Source organism: Miscanthus floridulus, chromosome 9, assembly GCF_019320115.1.
Source record: "Miscanthus floridulus cultivar M001 chromosome 9, ASM1932011v1, whole genome shotgun sequence".
NCBI classification, from domain to species: Eukaryota; Viridiplantae; Streptophyta; class Magnoliopsida; order Poales; family Poaceae; genus Miscanthus; species Miscanthus floridulus.
The window spans coordinates 59,203,230-59,222,956 of record NC_089588.1 but is presented as its reverse complement, the minus strand read 5'-3'; the positions used below and the strand labels follow the sequence as shown (position 1 = coordinate 59,222,956).

General features: G+C 46.0%; 1 protein-coding gene and 1 pseudogene across 2 annotated transcripts; both read right to left on the bottom strand.

The window, feature by feature from the left end:
• Window positions 1–9,576: 9,576 nt before the first annotated feature.
• LOC136479984 (uncharacterized) lies at window positions 9,577–12,525 on the bottom strand (annotated as a pseudogene).
• An 829-nt stretch (window positions 12,526–13,354) lies between these two features.
• Window positions 13,355–19,199, bottom strand: LOC136481995 (uncharacterized). Of its 2 annotated transcripts, none has more exons than XM_066479252.1 (8): window positions 18,768–19,199; window positions 17,394–17,550; window positions 16,900–17,100; window positions 16,209–16,451; window positions 15,586–15,733; window positions 15,393–15,458; window positions 14,284–14,452; window positions 13,355–14,184 (listed from the first exon to the last, which is right to left on the bottom strand). In XM_066479252.1, the coding sequence occupies exons 1-8, from the start codon at window positions 19,138–19,140 to the stop codon at window positions 13,823–13,825; spliced, it is 1,719 nt and encodes a 572-aa protein (XP_066335349.1). In that variant the 5' UTR covers window positions 19,141–19,199; the 3' UTR covers window positions 13,355–13,822. The 2 variants fall into 2 exon arrangements, with proteins under 2 accessions (XP_066335349.1, XP_066335348.1); XM_066479251.1 differs by having other exon boundaries at window positions 13,356–14,184; window positions 17,394–17,556.
• Window positions 19,200–19,727: the final 528 nt, after the last annotated feature.

The following is a 19,727-nucleotide window of genomic DNA, read 5'->3' as shown; positions in this document are numbered from 1 at the left end:
TTGTAGCCCCTGAGCGCATTGATAAGTTAGTATAACATATGAACGTGCTGAACTAGAGCATACACGGCGACTGCAAAGATTAGCCCTCAAGCGACCCTAGAGAGGTTCTTCATAAGGTACTCGAGAGATCATGATTTATTCATGTAACAAACAAATGTACTTTGCAAGACTTTTAAATGATAGCGGAAATTTAGAAAGATAAAGTGCCGACATAACTGTGAGTCATCGGCTACCACTTCAAGATCCGATGATGATGGCCGCGAGGGTCGGAGCCATCATCGGGGCTGAGGATGATAGGTCGAGGATGGAGACGAGCCATTGTTCTAGAGTCATCGATAGGAGCTTCTTCCCTGGCATTGAGCAGGGGAGGACTAGGAGCCCCTAAATCCAAGTTGTTGGCCTCCACATACTCGACAGCATCCCTCTCGTATTGATAGGTGTTCTAGAAGTTTCCTGACATCATAATCACGTCGTGCAGGTCCTGGCATCTTCAGCTTGAGGTAGGCGTAGTTTGGGACTGGCATGAACTTGGCATATCATGGCCTCCCAAACTCTGTATGGTCCCTATAAGTCGATAACTTCAAAGGAGAGTGTCTCCCTCTAGTAGTGTACCGCATCGCCGAATGTCACAGAGAGGTCTATCGTGCCTAGGGGCATGATGCGCTGCCCAGGACTGATGCTGTCGAAAGGAGACTGCGATGCAAGCAACTTCCTTATGTCCACGTTCAGCTTGTTGAAGGCATCCTTGTAAAGGATGTTGATGTCACTGCCTCCGTCCTTGAGAATCTTTATGACCCTAATGTTCTCGATGACTGTAGTCACCACCAGGGGGGGATCGGCCTGCCTCAACCACCTAATATGAATGATCAGTTCGATCAAAAGTAATCGACCGTTTGAACCAGCATAGGTATAGTGGGCGATCGGTGCGGTCACATAGATCTGTCTGTGGGTAAGCTTCTGCAGCCGTCGGCCTTGGTATGCTTGGGGTTCACTAAAAATGAGCATGGAGCTCCTAGCAGCTGCATCGATGTCATGGTCATCCCCACGATCTCTTGAGTACCCATCTTGCTCTATCCGCTTTAGGGCTTTGAAAGCTCTAGTTTGATTTTTGGTGAATTGATGAAACCCTAAGTGCTAACCTAGTTTATCAAAGTGATTATGAGATAGGTAGCACATTCCAAGTGGTGAAGCAAATGAAGATCATAACATGATGATGGTGATGCCATGGTTATGATCAAGTGCTTGGACTTGAAAAGAAGAAAGAGAAAAACAAAAGGCTCAAGGCAAAGGTATAAATGGTAGGAGCCATTTTAGTTTTGGCGATTGAGACACTTAGTGAGTGTGATCACATTTAGGATTGATAGCCATACTATTAAGAGGGGTGAAACTCGTATTGAAATGTGGTTATCAAAGTGCCACTAGATGCTTTAACTCATTGCATATGCATTTTAGGATCTAGTGGAGTGCTAACACCCTTGAAAATGTTTGTGAAAATATGCTAACACATGTGCACAAGGTGATACACTTGGTGGTTGGCACATTTGAGCAAGGGTTAGAAACTTCACCGGTGGAGTGTCTGTCCATAGAGTGCGGATAGTCTATCGGTGCCACTAGCGCCCTTTACTGAAAAGATGGAGGTCACTGTAAGTGATCGGACCGCTGGTCTCGGTAGGACTGGCGCGTCTGGTCAGTTCAAGCAGTGAAGACACTGGCGTCGGTCTCTGACCGAACTGCTGGAGGGGTGTGTTCGGTCCTACTAATGTGGTAGTGCATAGATGAGACGTCGAGTGACCGGACGTTGGGTGAGTCCGATCGAGCATGACCGGACGCGTCCGGTCGTGATTTTTCGCTTCTAGATGCTTACTAGAAACAATCGAACGCTAAGGTCCTGCGTCCGGTCACTTTGCAGCAGCGCGTCCGGTCATCACTTGACCATTCGGGAATGGGCGCTTAGTATTTGAAGAGAGGGGACACGTGGCGTGCATCGCACAACCAGACGCTGGGGTCCTGTGTCCGGTCGATATGACCTGGAGCATCCGGTCACCCCTGAGTTGTGCCCAGTGAAGGGGTACACCGACTCTATTTCATGGGGGCTTCTATTTAAGCCCCATGGCCGGCTCATGCTTACTCTCTTAGCATTTTGCATTGATATAGCAACCTTGTGAGCTTAGTCAAAGCCCTCCCACTCATCTCCATCATAGATTCATCATCTTTATGAGATTGGAAGTGAATCCAAGTGCATTGCTTATGTGTTTGCATCTAGAGGCACTTGGCATTTGTGTTTCGCTATGGGATTCATTTGTTACTCTTGGTGGTAGCCGCCACCTAGATGGCTTGGAGCAGTGAGGATCATTGAGTGGAGGTTGGTGATTGTCTCTGGCTCCGATCGTGGTGATTGTGAGGGGTTCTTGACCTTTCCCTGGTGAAGAGCCAAAAGGTACTCTAGTGAATTGCTCATGGCTTGTGTGATCCTCATCTTGTGTTGGTTGTGCGGCACCCTATTGAGGGTTTGGCATGTGATGCCAATTAGCGCATGAACCTCCAAGTGAGTGAATTGCCATAACGAGGACTAGCTTGCCGGCAAGCAAGTGAACCTTGGAAAAAAATCATTGTGTCATCATTTGATTCCAAAGTGATTGATCTTCATTGGTATTCATTCTTGTGATTGATTGCCTCCTTCCTCGACACAGCGGTATAACCATCTTGCTCACTCTCTTTATATTACCATAAACTAGTTATCAAGCTTTTTAGTGTAGCTAGTTGTGAGAGCTTGTTAGTTTGGTTAGTGTGGCTCTTTAATTAGCCTTTGAGAGCACACTAACTTAGTATAGTGATAAGGCCATTGTGTGGTTAGAAACTATAGAAACTAGAATTGTGGTAGGTGGCTTGCATTTTTAGTAGGCTAGCGCAACACTTACTTCGCCTCATAATTGTGTAACCGGTTTGCTAAGTGTTGTTGTAGAAATTTTTAATAGGCTATTCACCCCCCCCCTCTAGCCATTAGGACCTTTCAGGCTTCCAGAGCGACACGCTGATGATAGGCGATGCAATCTTTAGCAAGGTGGGTCACAACGAAGCCATGGTTCTGACATGGATTGTTCATAATCCATTCGAACATGTCCCGGTAGGCCTACTTCTTACGGGCGTTCAGGACTATCCTCGGGATAGTATATCCAAGTTTGTTCAGCGGCTGAGCCTGCTTCCCAGGGTCTGTCGAGAATTGCGCGGGGCCATGAGTGTCACGTTCCTGCTTTGGCACGTTGATCAACAGGTGGGCACCTTGTTCATTCCCTGGCCAACCATAGATTAGGTTGGGGGGACGATGTGCCCTAGGGCCTCCTATTGGTCAGCCCCTGATCCCTAGAGGACATTGCCATCGGTCATGTGGCACAGGCTCACGGTGCATCTCGGGAGTCTCCTGATTGGGCCGTGGCTTCTGAGTTATCGGGAGCGTCGTCTGCTCGACTCTAGCGGCCAACTAAAGCAACCTGACGGTCCCTTAGGGTCGGTCAACCAGGTTCTAGCCACCCGTTGGGTGGGTGTTCGCGGGCTAGATCTTCTGAGTGTCAGGAGACTTGCCGAGCTATTGGAGGGGTTATTTTCTACTTTGGGATCATCATTCTGGCGAAGAACGTAGAGGCGCGCTTCGTCGCTAGTCTCGTAAGTAGCGTCGGGGATGGTAACATCTCCCAACGGAGGGGAAGGACTGCCGAGCTCGAGCTTCTCGAGTTCCTCCTGAGGTGGCTTGGGATCTTGTATGTTCATGTAGCACTCGAGCTACTCCATGGGCTCGGCGCGTTCCTCTTTGGGTGGTTCCTCTTCTCAATTGGGATTTTCGAGTAGGAACTGATCATACTCGTCCTAATCTAAATCGAAGACGAGACCTTCGTCCTCTACGTGTTCCCAATCTTCCGGTATGTCAGCCATGTCTTCGTCGCCGTTGGCGACCATCCCGACGAACTGGGTAACTAGGTTGCCAAAGTATTCCAGAGAGTTGGACTATAGATGGGGCATTCCTCAGTGTGAGGCTTGGCAGGTTCTGACAGGGCTTGTCGAAGCCAGCTTGAGTAGGTTGCCATCGCTTTCCTTAGCCCGATCGAGAAACCAGGAAGGAAGTGATCGGGTGGCGATTGTAGAATCTGATTGGGGAATCTAGTTTGGATCTTCCCACAGTCGGAGGGCGGCCTCAAGATCGCTCTCTCGGCCGAGCTCGGTGAAGACGTCGTGTCCGTAGCGGTTTAGGTGTTGGGCAGGAGCGCGGGGCCCAACATCCATAGGTTCCTCCAACCCGGCAAATAATGCACGGATCAGGGAAGGCTGCTACTTCTCGTCCACAGGTGGTTCAGGTTGTTGCGGATGCAAGTTCCCAAACCGATCGGCGATGAAATCCAGGCTGTCGAAGGTGATCCTCTCGCCCGGCTGCATCTTCTCCATGGCGTCGTCGATGTTGATGACGATTCCCATCTAAAACATAATATTAATCTGAACATGAAAGGCCCCTACCTGGCATGCCAACTATTGGATTATTTAGCTCCAGTAATGCCTAGCAACGTGATCACATAGATAGATTCAGATGGTAGCACACGGACACAAGGATTTATACCAGTTCTTGGCACGATAGCGCGCTAAACCCTACTCCAGTAGTGCGGCTGCTCTTCTTGTATTCGTATGCTCGGTTATAGGGGTTGTTGCTCCTAGCTATGAGGCAGACTGGAACGATGAATAGTGTGGTGGTGGACGTGACGATTCGTAGGGTCCTTACCCCTCTTTATATAAGCAGAGGGATAGGGTTACAACGAGGGCGATCAACGCTACAGATTGGATTCCTAGTTTGTTACAACAGATCAATTCTATCCTATCATGGCTACGATGGCGGCATATATCTTCGATACGTCGTGATCTCCAAGATGGTAGTTGCGCCTAGTCCTCGTGGGCTTCCCCCTCGGTCGTTCTCGATGGGTCAGATACATGACCGGTGAGGGTACCCCGGTCCCATATCTTTGATAGGTTTGGTGCCTTCAACCCAAAAATAGCCCACACAAAGGGCTGATAAACAATGGTGGGGTACATAATTTCGTGCTGGGGAGAAATTTTCTATGAGGGTTTTTAAAAAGCACCACGCTAAACCTATTTTTTCATGATGGGTTCAGAAGCACCTTCATGAAAATGAGCTTTCGTGATAGGATTTAATGCACCTTCAAGAAAAAAAGGAATTTCACATGAAAAATTCTTCAGCATCACGAAATCTTTGTTTTCTGTAAGTGAATGTAAAGGATGATGGCCAATTGACAGCACACAATCAAACCTACTAGTACACCTTTTGACGACTCCCCTGAGGAACAATTATTTCAGCTTTACCTCGCCGCTGAAGTTAGCATAGGCAATTTCTTAAATTAATCTAATATCTTTGTTCGCCTATTAACACTGCATGTGACCGAAAAAAAAAACAGATTGCATCCCTTTGTTACTGTAGCATAAGGCCTCGAGGCCTTTGTGATTATTGCTTTGACCACGTGTTGTTGTGGATATAAGTTGCGGTCAGTTGGTTCCTGGGATTTGTTGTCGTAGCTCCGCTTGAAATCAATCGGTTGTCTATGGAAATATCTGAAAATTTTCCCCATAGCCGATTACTCAAAGTGAGCTGAAAGGGAAGGTACTACACGGCAACAAGCTGAATATTTAGGTGCATTAAGTATTTGTTTATGGTTTTCTTCTAATCTAATTATAATGTACACTCTATATTCCAAGTTTTCAATTATTCTAGTTTTTTAAACCAGATACATAGCTTTTAATTATAATGTACACTCTATATTATAATGTACACTCTAATTATTATGGTTTTCTTCTAATCTAATTATAATGTACACTCTATATTCCAAGTTGTCAATTATTCTAGTTTTTTAAACCAGATACATAGCTTTTATTTTATATCGAGGCACAATATATATCTAAACTCCGCCTATGGTGGGGCGCCTTTGGTGTTCCAGCATAGCAGGTCCCAAGTCCTGGTAAAGAAGGAGGATTGTGTTAGGCGCGGCGAGCCAACGTAAAAACTTAGCCACTTTTATAGAGATGAAACCCAAAAGAATCCCGTTGGGGGCGTAACCATCTTAGCGACGCGCCATGTCGGAACCTGGGTATGGTGTTAAATGAGCAAGGGCCGGGTCGTCAGCCCCGTGACGCGTCGTGTCGCGATCTGGGCATGGTGTCAAGTGAGCAAGGATCGGGTCGTCGCATCCTTATTGGCGCGCCACATCGGCGCCTGGATGTGGTGCAAAATGAGCAAGGGTCTTCACATCTACCTCGGCTGGTGCGAAGGGTAAGGAAGCTAATCGAACCAATTAGGATCTGTTTAGGTAGCTGGAATGTAGGGTCCCTTATGGGTAAGTTCAGAGAGTTAGTGGACACAGCGGTTAGGAGGCGTGTAAATATCTTATACGTCCAAGAGACTAAACGGAAGGGGCAGAAGGCAAAGGAGGTGGACAATACTGGCTTAAAGCTCTGGTATACAGGGACAACTTCAAATAAAAATAGAGTAGGAGTTTTGATTTATAAGAGCCTCAAGGATGGTGTGGTGGAGATGAGAAGGCAAGGGAATAGGATCATCTTAGTTAAACTTGTCATTAGTGATATGGTCTTAAACATAATTAGTGTGTATACCCCCCAAGTAGGCCATGATGAGAGTGTTAAGAGGCTTTTCTAGGAAGACTTAGATCACTTGGTTAGAGCTGTCCCTAGTAGCGAGAAGCTCTTTATAGGAGGCAATCTTAATGGCCATGTAGGTACATCAATTGCAGGTTTTGAGGCAGTTCATGGGGGTTTTGGATATGGTAGTATGAAACAGGAGGGAGAGGAAGACTTAGACTTTGCTATAGCTTTTGATCTGATGATAGCTAACACTTTCTTTCGTAAGACACAGTCCCATTTAGTGACCTTTAGTAGTGGCCACTACTTTAGTCAAATCGACTTTGTCCTTACAAGAAGGAGGGATAAACGAATAGGCGTGGATTGTATGGTGATACTTGGAGAATGTGTGGTCGCTCGACACAAGCTGTTGGTGGCTGACTTCTGCTTTCGGGTGCAAGCTCGTGGGAACAAACAAGCTAGGTTTGCTAGAACTGAAGTGGTGGAAATTAGAAGGGGAGGCGTCAAAGGTATTTAAGGAAAAGGTCATTGAAGAGGGCCCTTGGAACGATGAAGGCGATGCAAACAGCATGTCAGAAAAGATGACAACATGCATTCAGAAGGTTGCTTTAGAGGTGCTTGGAGTGACCAAAGGGAGCGGATGCGACTCAAAAGACACTTGGTGGTGGAATGAAGATGTGCAAAATGGCTATTAAGGAAAAGGAGTGCTATAAGTGCTTGTATCATGACAGGTGTGTAGACAACATAGAGAAGTACAAGGTGACAAAGAAGACTGCAAAACGAGTAGGTGAATGAGGCAAAGGGGTGGACCTATGAGGGCCTTTACTAACAGTTGAGTACGAAGGAAGTAGAGAAGGACATTTATAGGATGGCTAGGGCTCGTGATTGGAAGACAAGGGACTTCAATCAAGTCAAGTGCATAAATGATGAGAGGGAGCAGCTCATGGTGAAGGAGGATGAGATCAGACATAGGTGGCAAGAGTATTTTGATAAATCATTCAATGGTGAGAACGAGAATACCACCGTTTAGCTGGACAACTCATTTGATGACACTAGTAGGCGCTTTGTGTGGAGGATTCAAGAATCGGAGATCAGAGAAGCCTTGAAAAGGATAAAAGGGGGCAAAGCGATGGGCCCTGATGGTATCCCAATCAAGGTGTGGAGATGTCTCGGGGATATAGCTATAGTATGGCTAACAAAGATGTTCAACAATATCTTTCGATCGAACAAGATGCCCTGAGGAGTAGAGAAGAAGCATATTGGTACCAATCTACAAGAACAAGGGAGATATCCAAAGTTGTACTAATTATCGGGGAATTAAGTTGATGAGCCACACTATGAAGCTATGGGAGAGAGTCATCGAGAAGCGCCTACGAGGAACGACGCAGATATCAACAAACCAATTTGGTTTCATGCCCGAAAGATCAACCACAGAAGCAATCTTCTTAATAAGACAAGTTATGGAGCGGTTTAGAGAGCAGAAGAAGTACCTCCACATGGTTTTCATTGACATGGAGAAGGCTTATGACAAGATACAAAGAAATGTTATATGATGGGCTTTGGACAAACATAAAGTCCCATCAAAGTATGTGACCCTCATCAAGGACATGTACAATAATGTTGTGACTAGTGTTCGAACAAACGATGGTAACACTGATTACTTCCCGATTAAAATTGGACTTCATCAAGGGTCAACCTTAAGCCCGTATCTCTTTATCTTGGTAATGGATGTGGTTACCAGGAACATACAAGGGAATATCCCTTGATGTATGTTGTTCGCTGATGATGTAGTATTAGTGGACGAAAGCTAGGCTAGAGTAAATAGGAAACTAGAGTTATGGCGGTAGACCCTTGAGTCTAAAGGTTTTAGATTGAGCAGAACTAAAACCGAATACATGAGATACGACTTTGGCAGAGCTGCACTAGGAGGAGGGAGATGTGAGTTTGGAAGGTCAAGTAGTGCCTAAGAAGGGTACCTTTAGGTATCTGGTATCGATGCTATAGAGGGATGGATATATTGATGCGGACGTTAGCCATAGAATCAAAGCAGGGTGGATCAAGTGGCGACAAGCTTCTAGCATTCTCTGTGACAAGAGGGTACCACAAAAGCTAAAAGGCAAGTTTTATAGAACGACGATTAGACCAACTATGTTGTATGGAACAGAATATTGGCCTACAAAGATTCGAACGTGTTCAACAGCTGAGTGTTGCAGAAATGTGTATGTCGCGATGAATTTATGGTCACACAAGAATAGACCGAGTTCGAAACGATGATATATGCGATCGCCTAGGAGTAGCACAATTGAAGAAAAGCTTGTCCAACATCAGTTGAGGTGGTTTGACTATGTCCAAAGGAGACCTACAGAGGCACCAGTGCATTGTGGAGTCCTAAGCCAAACTAATAATATGAGAAGAGGTAGAGAAAGACCAAAATTGACATGGAGAGATGCAATAAAAAGATATTTGAAAGCGTGAGATATATCTAGAGATCTATGTTTGAATATGAGTGCTTGGAAAGCAGCTATTGAAGTGCCTGAAACGTGACTTAGAGCTATTGGTGGGTTTTAATTCTAGCCTACCCTAACTTACTTGGGACTGAAAGACTATATTATTGTTGTTGTTGCTGCACAATATATATCAAGATGCTAACAAAAACTATGTACCTACGTACAAAAGTCATAACATCTTATAATTTAGAACAGTAAAGTATTTATTAATTGAATCTTTTGAGAAATGTGATGGCATTGAGATATATGTAATGCATTATAAGTAGTAATGTCAAAGGTAAAATATTAGATAACAACCGCTATTTAATTATAATAATGAAGTATTATATCAAGAAATAGAAAATGGTGTCACTGTTGGTTGACCTCGCGAGAGTAGTTATTCACCTCGCTGTGACTTACCTCCATCCATCCTACGCTTCCACTACATGCCATATCGCCACATAACTAGACTACGACATGACGACTAGGAAGGCCAACAGAAACAAAATCTCCACCAAAATCCGGTCAAGGGATGGCCACGTTGGAACGCCGCGTGAGGCAGCGCCGCTGGACGGCGGCCCTTCTAGGCGGATGTAGTCATACATGACCCCGGCCACCATGGCCGGACCTTCCGGTCCTTGCTGTGGCATGAGTTTTAGGCCAATGGTGTTGTCGCCTTGGCGCAGCAGGTGGCCACCGACCGCGAACTCGAGGCTCCGCTGCTGCCGTGTATCCCGTGGCGCGTGATCGCGTTGTCGTCCCCCATGTCGGGCGTCGTAAACACCCCGCCTCTCCTCGCATCCCCGTTCACTTGCACCTGCAATCTGCACATTTCAGAAGCTGCAATGGCGATCCGCAGCGTGTAGTCGCCGTCTGCCACGACGCTGTCCAGACTGAACTGTATCTGCCATGTTGTTGGCACGGCTTCCTGGCCAACCTTTCTGCAGATCAACATATATAGTTACCATTACCAAAGTTGGTTTGTGTTTTACTTTTTTTAAAGTAATATAAGGCGGCATTATTACCTTGTGACGTGAGCAAAGAACCAGTCCTTGGACTCGTTGCTTTCACCGACCGTGAAGACGAGATCCTTGTCCGGGTACAAGTCGGCGTACCTCTCCCACAGACCGTACTGCCGGTACCTGTCTCTGTCCACAAACAGCCTGTTGACGTACATGGGGTCCGGGTCCGGTACGTAGAAGTCGGCCGCCGTCCGGTCGGGGACGCCAATCTCCCAAACCGTCGGGCCGGACCTCGGGGGCTCGAACACAAGGTCACCGACGGCGACGGCACGGACCAGGCGCTATGGTTCAGCGGCGATCCGTAGCGGCCGTAGTCTCCAAGAACCCCCGGAACGAACGCGTACAGATCGTACACTCCTTCCCTGACGTTGGCGATGGTGAACGTACCGTCGGACGCGGCCCTCGTCCAGAACTGGTAGCCCTTGCTCTCCGTCGCCCAGGAGCCCGGCTGGCCGGGCGAGGCCAGGCCGACGTAGGCCGCCGTCCCAGAAGGCATGTCGTGCTTCTTGTTCAGGTGCCTGTCCCTGACCAACAGCCTCCCTGCAACGGACCCTCTCTCGGCTGACTTGGGGAAGTCCGGTGACGCCAGGAAGCTGTAGGGCCAGTTCCTCGCCTCGGCCTCCGCCTGCGCCTTGGCGTCCTCCCAGAGGTCGCCTCTGCTGGGACCTGAGTTGAGGTAGACGAACACCGGGCCGAGGACCTTCTTCCACTCCTCGCCGTCGTCGATGTTGGCCAACATGTACTTTCCCGACATAATGCGTCCCCATAAACATCTGACGCGTGAAAACAATAATAGTAAGATCATATGAACTTTTCAGATTAATAATTTACAAACTTTTCAGTCTACTGATGGAGACTCTTTGATTTGGATGGTGCTTGGGAGGGGGCTTACGGTGAGGGATGTAGGGCCGACGTGGGAGGTGAGCTCCCGCTTGAGAGGACCGCCGCTCTTGAACTCGTTGCTGGGAGTGATGACCCAGAAACCCATGGGGTTCGGATCGCTGTCGCTAATCCATCCGTGAACAACGTTGTCCTCGTTATCCAGCGAGTACTGGTACTTGTCATCCACCTGCACATGAATGCACATGAATTAATTTGGAGGTAATTTTGGTTTTCGAGTATGTTATCATTAGCTAAGTTACTACTCTATATTACCTCTCCTCGGAACTGGGGTTCCTTGGGGTCAACCAGCAGAACAGCCTCCTTGTAAGCCAGCGGGACAGCACGAGGTTCTTCTCTGTCCACCGCACTGGGCATGTACCTCTGTATGTCGTCTGTAATAGCCATGTAATTGAACCTAGTAGCACAGATTTCACATAGGCAAACAATGCAAAGCCGCATAGGGATGATCCATTATGTTCCAACATTTAATTAAAAAAAGGAATCATACTCACTTTGCCGTGTTAAGCTTGAAGACGAGCCGAGCCTCGGTGATGTTGAGAGCAGGGTAGGCCCTGTCATGCTCAAAGATGGCATAGCAGTAGAACCCAGAGCTACCTCTGAGCATCACAAGCCTGAACCAGTGGTCTTAGCAAAATCCGGATCGAGATAGTTTGGTACTATCTCAGACGAGGAAACAATGGCCAACACATGTAATTACACAAACTGAACAACATGAAGAATTTGGCACCTCTTGTCGATGTTTAGCCGAATGCTATTTTGATGTGATGGGTTATATGTACTCCTGAACGAAAGCTCCCCTTGATCTTCACTTGAGGATACTACGTTGAACTCTGTACTATCCAATCTGTATCAGTTTAATCAAGTTGTGAGTAATGCTTATGAGGTTGGCAAGAATACAGAATCCAGCAATCACTCACGTGTTGTACAGTCCTGGGAGACCAGAAGCCGGGATAGTTCCACACTGAATCCCAGTACCTGCAAGAGAAGGAACAAATTCTGAATGGCAGAGAGAAGAGCGCAGATAAAAGAAGAGCCAGCACGGACAATCTGTAATATGCATGCACTCGTCAGTTACCCTCCGTAGTCTCCGTCGCCGTCGTCGTACTCCAGCAGGTTGGGCTCGCCGCTGTAGCTGACGCCGGTGATCCGGCCCTCCGGCGCCGACAGCGCCACCTGCACCGCGCCATTGTCCACGACCACCTGGGAACGGGAACGAATCATCAATGGACAACCAAACCGATCGGTCATCGCGCCAGCAGTGCCACGCCAGCGTAATAAGCTCGGCTGCTGTCTCGTACCTGGCGCGGGTCGACGCGTAGCGTAACACCACGGCCGGCAGCTGCTGCTTCTGTGGATGTCCCGGCGAGCCACAGGCAATAGCGACGCCGTGGAGACGAGCACGACGAGCAAGAAGGGCCTAGCTTGAGCAGCGGCGGCCTGCCATGCGCGACTGCGATGCAGGAGTATATCCGTCAAGCGTATCTACGTGGCGTGCGGTGGCCAGAGCAGAACGACGATGAGCCTCGCCCTCGTCCATGTGAGCATCGCCCACCGGATCGCTGCTGAGAGTTAAATACGTAACAGAACAGGTAGTAGGAGTGAGTGACTTCTTGCCCTTCGGCGACGACAAGGAAGCAGAGCAGCAGGGTTGCGGTGCTCTGTTGCCAAGGAATCTCTCCTGCGGGAAGCCGAGGAAACGCATCGAGTTGTGTTGCCCGATAGGAACGGGGGCTGCGATGGGTTCTCTTCTAGTTACTTGGGTTGGAGAGTCACCTCGTGTAAATTTTGATACCACTTTGTAACAAAGAAGGCAACGTTTGTACAAATTTCCATGCCCTCCTTGTAGAACATGAGGTACCGCTAGTTTTGATTTCGGTGCCACCTCACAAGAACCTAAAGAAACAAGGAAAATTGTAGCGAACAAGCCGAAAGTCACAAACCTGGCAGTTGTAGCGAAAAAGCCGAAAGTCACAAACCTGACAACATTGAGCAAAATGAAAAAAACAAATCTGAGATATGATGGGTAAAACATGGTGCCTTCAATTGGCTGCTCGACCATAGTTATCAGTGTTTAAAATAGAGATACGGAGCGCTTGCCCAAGGTGCAGGGCGACCGTCGCTGGTCATGCGTTAGGTTGAGTCACTCAGTCGCCACAGGCCTACTAGATGTCCACTTTGCGCAGCATGGCTCGGCACCAAACTGGCGTGCACCCACGCATCTTTCAAGAACCTTTTTGTTTCAGCCTTGAAAACAATCCCAAGCTAGTAGTAAAAGACAGCTGAATACAATCACAAGCTGAAACAAACAAGGCCAAAGCGTGACGTCACGTGTTCATGTGTGATGAATAGCATTGCATACGAGTAGACAGGAGAACGAAAGACATAAATCGCATCAGTAGACGGATCGCAAATCACTCTACATTCTGGGTGGGTGCTCTGCTATCCAGTTTAATGGCAGATTAGAGTAGACCACTAGCTCATAACTCATTGGGCAATGCAAGGCTATGCCTCCCCATCTATGGATTTGCTATCTGCTTTACGGTCTTATCACGGATCAACAACAGTAATGTATGATGCATGATATACTACCACCTGAACACCTGTGCAGCAGAATACCAAAACTGGGACCATTTGTGGCACGACACAAAACTTACCAGCATGGCCAATTTAAAAGCCTGGCCACTCAACCTACACCCGTCGTAAGTGGTTAATGCAAAACTGAGCTCTCCAAGAGCATGACGATAGGCGTTCCTCGCCGACCTCAGCCTATGATGATGCCGGGTTCTTGTATGGTGGAAGGACATGGTACCTCTTTACATGATCTTTCCTTGACCTGCAGTGCAACACGAGGCGCCTCTCGTCCACCTCCCCAGTGTTCGATAACCGGACGCCATACTCCAGTAGCCTCCTCACATCCCTGGGAATGGGGCTTTGCCACTGACCGTCCCACCAAGCAGGAGGGAGGAGCGGGGTCAAGGCGCATTGGTGTGGCTGGTGCCGACAGCTTAGAGGACCAGCGTATCTGTTCCAGATATGACCCCATCCAACCTGCGTCAAGAGCCCCTCGACCAGCAAGTTACTGTGGACGCTGCTTAGGAACGTGAAGTTGGCGCCTGAAGGCTCTCGACCTAAGTATACAAGAAAAGGGTAGGCTGATTTAGGTTGAAGGTTCAAGACTGGACTAAATGCAAAAAGCGACGACATGTTTAAAGACAAGTCATATGTACCATGTCTGTTTGCCGCAGCCAATGCTGCAATGAGTTGTGCGTAGGTGGTCCCCACACGACGGTGTGCTCCAGTGACAACTGCATATCTGGCCTGTGCAGCTATAAAGAAATCAACAAACGCCACCCACCTTGGAGCTGATCCCCAGTCTCTTGAACGAAAATCCAAAGGCTTGCACACAAAAAAAACGGTCTTGAGTTCAGGGAACAAGATGTGAAACAAGATAGATGCAGAAGTATCCACAGAAATACCACAAATGCCATAAGTTGCCCGTTGTTGATCAAAATAAATGTAGTGACAACTTGTGTTCTTAGAATAAAACAAAATCTTACATTAATGAATAGTGCCCTACTGATAGTTTTGAACTGTAAGTGGAACACTTCAACAAGACATCCACAGTTTAAGGCTGTCCTCAGGCACCTCTTGCAGGTAATGCACATATGCCAATCCTATTATTATTCATTAGCAAAGGAATACTGCATTATATGTTTTCTAAAACAGGTAAATCTCTTATAAAGATAATAAATATTATGTTGTGTACTTGTGGTTTTATGCATGAGCTACTCCCTCCGTCCTAAAATATAAGGCACTGAAGCATTCCAAATTTGTCCCAAATTATAAGGTATTCTAGGTGAATTAACTCCACCAAAGCACAAATCACTTACATACCTGCTATTAATGTCTACTACCTGGCTCAAAATATGGTAGGCACAAGATCCCTCTATAGTTAAAAGAGGGCTACATATTTGTCCTAGAATTGCTACGATGTTGTAAGAACTGTATATACATGTATGGCTTGTCTTAATTTCACATGTGTATGGAAGAATGCTTCAAAATAGAAAACACAACATATAGACATGAGAACAAAACAAAGAAAGAAAATCCTGCCAAATTTGGAGAGACAGCTCCACACTAGCAAAATAGAGTTGTGCATTACTAACATAGCAACTTTAGGAATTATGTATTTTTTTCTCATTTCCTGATATAAACTGTAACGTCCTTGACACAAATATAGCATAAAAATTACGCCTAAAGAGCCCAATAAGGTTCAGAACTCAGAAAGCTATAGAGGAAACGGTAACAGTTATGGGGCCATGAGAGTGAATAATACCTTATCACTTCCAACTATCTCCAGACCAGAAGTCTTGGCAAACAACTTGTAATCAAAATAAAGTACCTGAAAACAATTGCAGAATGAACATCCAACTTTCTAATATTTCAACAAATAGATAATCAATCTCCATGTTGCTTGAAATATGGTGCTAAGTTCACCCTGTAGTATTCAATTCAATCTAGCAGCTAACCTCTGCAAACTCACTGATGTCTGACTTTATCTCCTTCACAAATGCTGGTGTGTCTGAGACCAATGCCACCAGAGGTGTACCCTTGATATGGCTAATCTGTAGAGCTCTCTTAATACAAAGAACTGCAGCTTTTCTTGCTCGGATTGGCCTATAGTAATAATAGGAGTTAATCTTCAACTGTTCAAAACATATAGTGTAGAAGAGACTGTTCTAAAACATAGGCGCATAGCCAACTATCGCCTCATTACTGATTAGCTCTTTAGCTTGCTGATATGTTGTACAACACTAGCAAGTGCTGCTAACATCTGCATGATACAGGTGGTGGACACTCTCAAACTGAAAGATATTGAGTAAATATTGAAATTGACCATTACTGATTCAAACTTAAGTTTGAAGATTATATTACAGAAATAAAAGAAATATGCGAAGCTAACTTAGGTTACATTAATGATTTCGGCTACAAAGCAGCATTTTCAGTGACTACTGATGAACCAGATATGTAGGCAGGTGAAATTGCATGATGTCAATATTCCACTATACTGCACTTTTGCCTTTTTCAACTGATGGGACAATCTATATAGTTACTTCAATTTACACAAGCATCCACAAATAGTGTGCCATACCTATTCGCCATCATGCGCGTGTGCAAAACAATATCTGGATTCGCACCCTTCAAAGCCCAGTCAACTGCTTCTTCGACTTTGCTGGATGGAGATATGATAGCTCGCATAAGTTCACCAAATGTATTAGGCCTGGCATACAATGAGTCTGGCAATCCAAAAACAGCCGACGCAGCAGCCTTCATTTTAGGATGAACATTCTTCAGAAAAAACTGAATCCCAACTGCATCTGTTGCACCATCGAACCTAGAATTGTAAATAAGTAGCACCAATCAGCATGCTTTTTACACATAGCTTTTGTATGAAAACTAATGGCTCAAGGAAAGAAAGCAAATGAACTGCACTTAGTGTGTAAAAAATTGAACAAGCAAGAAAGAATAAATGCACTACGGCAAATGATTAGTTACATAAGAAATGTACACTAACGGAAATGACTGGTTAGTGGTCACCTGAGGCTTAAGAAATAAAAATTTAACATTACAGAACTTGATCTCTAAAGTCTAAACCCTAAGCCTTGTGTAAGTGCAAGATGTGACAGATATCTTTATCATCTAGTGTGCCTCTAGAGTAAATTAGGAAACTTATCACCATTACTATTTTCTGCACTTCTTCCTATCAATAACATATGCAGGTCATGCCAAGAGAAATATTGTAAAACATAAAACTTATTCTAGGCTGTAACTGTAGTACTAACCAGATAATTGGATCTTTCCAGCTATTCCAGTCACTACACAGAACATTCGTCTCAGCTGGATTGTCAAAAATGTCCACTCTGATATTCAGATCTCTACCGTATGTCCTAGCACAACGATGTTTCCTCCACAAATGTTTGATTTCATGAATAGTGAATGACTGGTTGGTATAAGAAACGTACTCCCCAAAAGGATACAGTCCCCTGTTTGACAGAGAGGAACAAAAATTTGTAAGTGGATAATGAATATCAATCACCACTACTTCTAAACTACAGATTCTATTTATCATGGGTTCACAGCCATGATAATACGCAAAAAATCACAATTAAACATCATGTAAAAAGTCAACACTATATAAGCAACACAAAATTTCAAGTATATTTAGCAATGAAAACAGGAAAAGAAGCAATTTCATAGAACTCGGTGCTTCCGACCTATCGCATAGTAGTCAAATCAAAGATAAAGATGAAAAGTAGCTGAGTGTAAATGCATATGCCTTGTTTGCCCGATGATCAAAGATCGGTTTAACATGACACTCAAGGCTCCTGCTGTTAAGATCTTGTACATTTCATTGCCAAATCCAGCTTCAGATGCTTTCCCCAACACAAAGCCTTGTTTGCAGAATTCATGGGCAGGAAGCGTTCTCACTCTTTCTGCTCCTGGCAAGTTAATTGAAGATGTAAACGTTGGGCTCCTGTGCATAACTACAAAGTGTAATTCTCCATGCAAAGCTATTGGAGACATCACAGTTGACTTATGACTGAACTATGTGATGCACATGTTAATTTACATTTCGTATGCATGTGATAGATCACAAACTTGATAGCTTTTAATTTATGTCCGTCTCTCTCCTGAACAAGTTTGTATCATGTGAATGGAAATTTTGTTGAATCAAGTAAACCAATGCCTCAAACACTTCAATAAACTAGTAGTAGAAGATAGGCGATCATCTTTCAATTTTGTCTAAATGATCATACACAGAATGTTCTGTTTGTTAGTTGTTGATGTTCACAGCGACACTATATTGTCACAGGCAGGGGCGGATCCGGGGCGGGGGGGGGGGGGGGGGGGGGGGGGGGGGGGGGGGGGGGGGGCGGGGGGGGCTGCAGCCCCCCTCGTTGAGCATGACTTTCTACCTTAAATCACTGTTACTTAACCTCAAATCACCATTAATCTCTAGCTCTAGCCCTAAATCTTCATTGTTTAGCCCCCCCTTTGTCCCCATCCTAGATCCGCCCCTGGTGACTGGAAGCCCAAGGAGTAATAAACAACCTATCTAGACACTGCAGTCACAAATGGATATAATGGTGCATAATGTAGAAGAATGGTAGTGGACTGGTTATGTACCAAAATTCAGTTTGGTTCAACGTTCTGTCATACACAATCCTAATGCGAATTGCTAGAAACGACCACATGTAGTGGGGCAAATGATGGAAGTAAGTGGTTATGAGAACATTACTTCGACCACTGTCGATTTCTGCCACCCCCAGCAACATAAACACTTGAGAAATGCATCCCAGACAGAAAAGTAAAAAATAATAGTAGACAACTAGACCATACATTAGTTGTTGCAAAGTTCATAGAAGCGGCGACCTACTAGTGTTTGGACATTGCCAACCTGTCGGCAGCTTCATCACTTTTCAGGCTAGTCCCCAATTCAATTCCTTAATAAATCACAGAAGCAACTACTGTATTGACAGCGTATGGCATCCCATCAAACGATTTAGGCATCATATTCTAATTCACATACACGACGCATGACTAACAAACCATCTCTCAGAATTCAATGGGTCCAACACGCAGCATTTCCAGGGGAATAAAAAGAGAGATCAAAATCAAGCTGGCGTCCCTCTTCGTGATCGGAACGCACCGTGGAGCTCGAAGTGGCGCCGGATCATCTCGCGGACCCGCAGGCTGGCCTGCTCCGGAGAGCCCCGCCCAGCGCCAGCGGCCTCCTCCCCCATCCTCTCCACCGTCGCGCACGCGGAACCGTCAGCGGCGACCGCCGAGTCACCAGCCTCCGGATCCCGCTCCGCGGGAGGCGAGTCGTCGAGGAGCTCCCCCGAGGAGTCGCGGGCGCGGGACGCGGCGGAGGGGTTTGGGGGGTTAGGGCCGTGGCTGTGCTGGAGTAGTATGAGGAGCATGAGGGCCGCAGCGGAGAAGGCGGCCACGAGGAGGACTCCCTGAAGGAGACGCGGTGGCGAGCGGCCCCCGCGCCGCCATCGCGTGGGCGCCGGCGGCATGGGGGTGGCCGTCGCCGCGGTCAGAGCAGCTGCGTGGGACTGGAGTACTGGGCTGGAGAGCGAGCACGCTTTGGGCTGGGCCCGTGCCGGTGTTGATGTTTTTTCTCTCTTTTTTTTTGTTTTTGAATGTGGGGCCAGGGACTAAAGGACATGTTTATCTCGTTGATTACTCCTCTCGTCCCTAAAATAAGTACACTTCTATTAAAAAAAATAAGTGCACTTTTAGATTTTGAATGAAGAGATCAACATTAATGAGAAATTACATATGCTCCCTGTAAAGATGTAATCATTGTACTTTGAGAAGAGAAAAAGTAGAAAAAAAACAATTAGAGTTAGTGATCCATATCTAAAGGTACACTTATTTTGATATAAATTTTGAACTCTATAAGTACATTTATTATGGGATAGAGGGAGTGGTTGTTAGTACAACTAAAATTTTTAGATAAAAATTTGGATGGCTTAAGTTTAGGCGATTAAAGTTTAGTCATATATATTCTTTAGATACATAAATTATTGAGAGGGACTGAAAACTAATTTGACTGGACTAAAAATAAGTCTACTTTCAAGTCCATCCATTTGTATGGTTT

Bases quoted from the DNA above. Each gene is read 5' to 3' on its own strand.
- LOC136481995 (XM_066479251.1), bottom strand. From the start codon at position 19,140: ATGCCGCCGGCGCCCACGCGATGGCGGCGCGGGGGCCGCTCGCCACCG. The intron at 15,734-16,208 runs GTATGGCACACT...TTATTACTATAG, and splicing joins ACGCGCATGATGGCGAATAG to GCCAATCCGAGCAAGAAAAG. The intron at 14,453-15,392 runs GTATTATTCACT...TTTGTGTGCAAG, and splicing joins AGATAGTTGGAAGTGATAAG to CCTTTGGATTTTCGTTCAAG.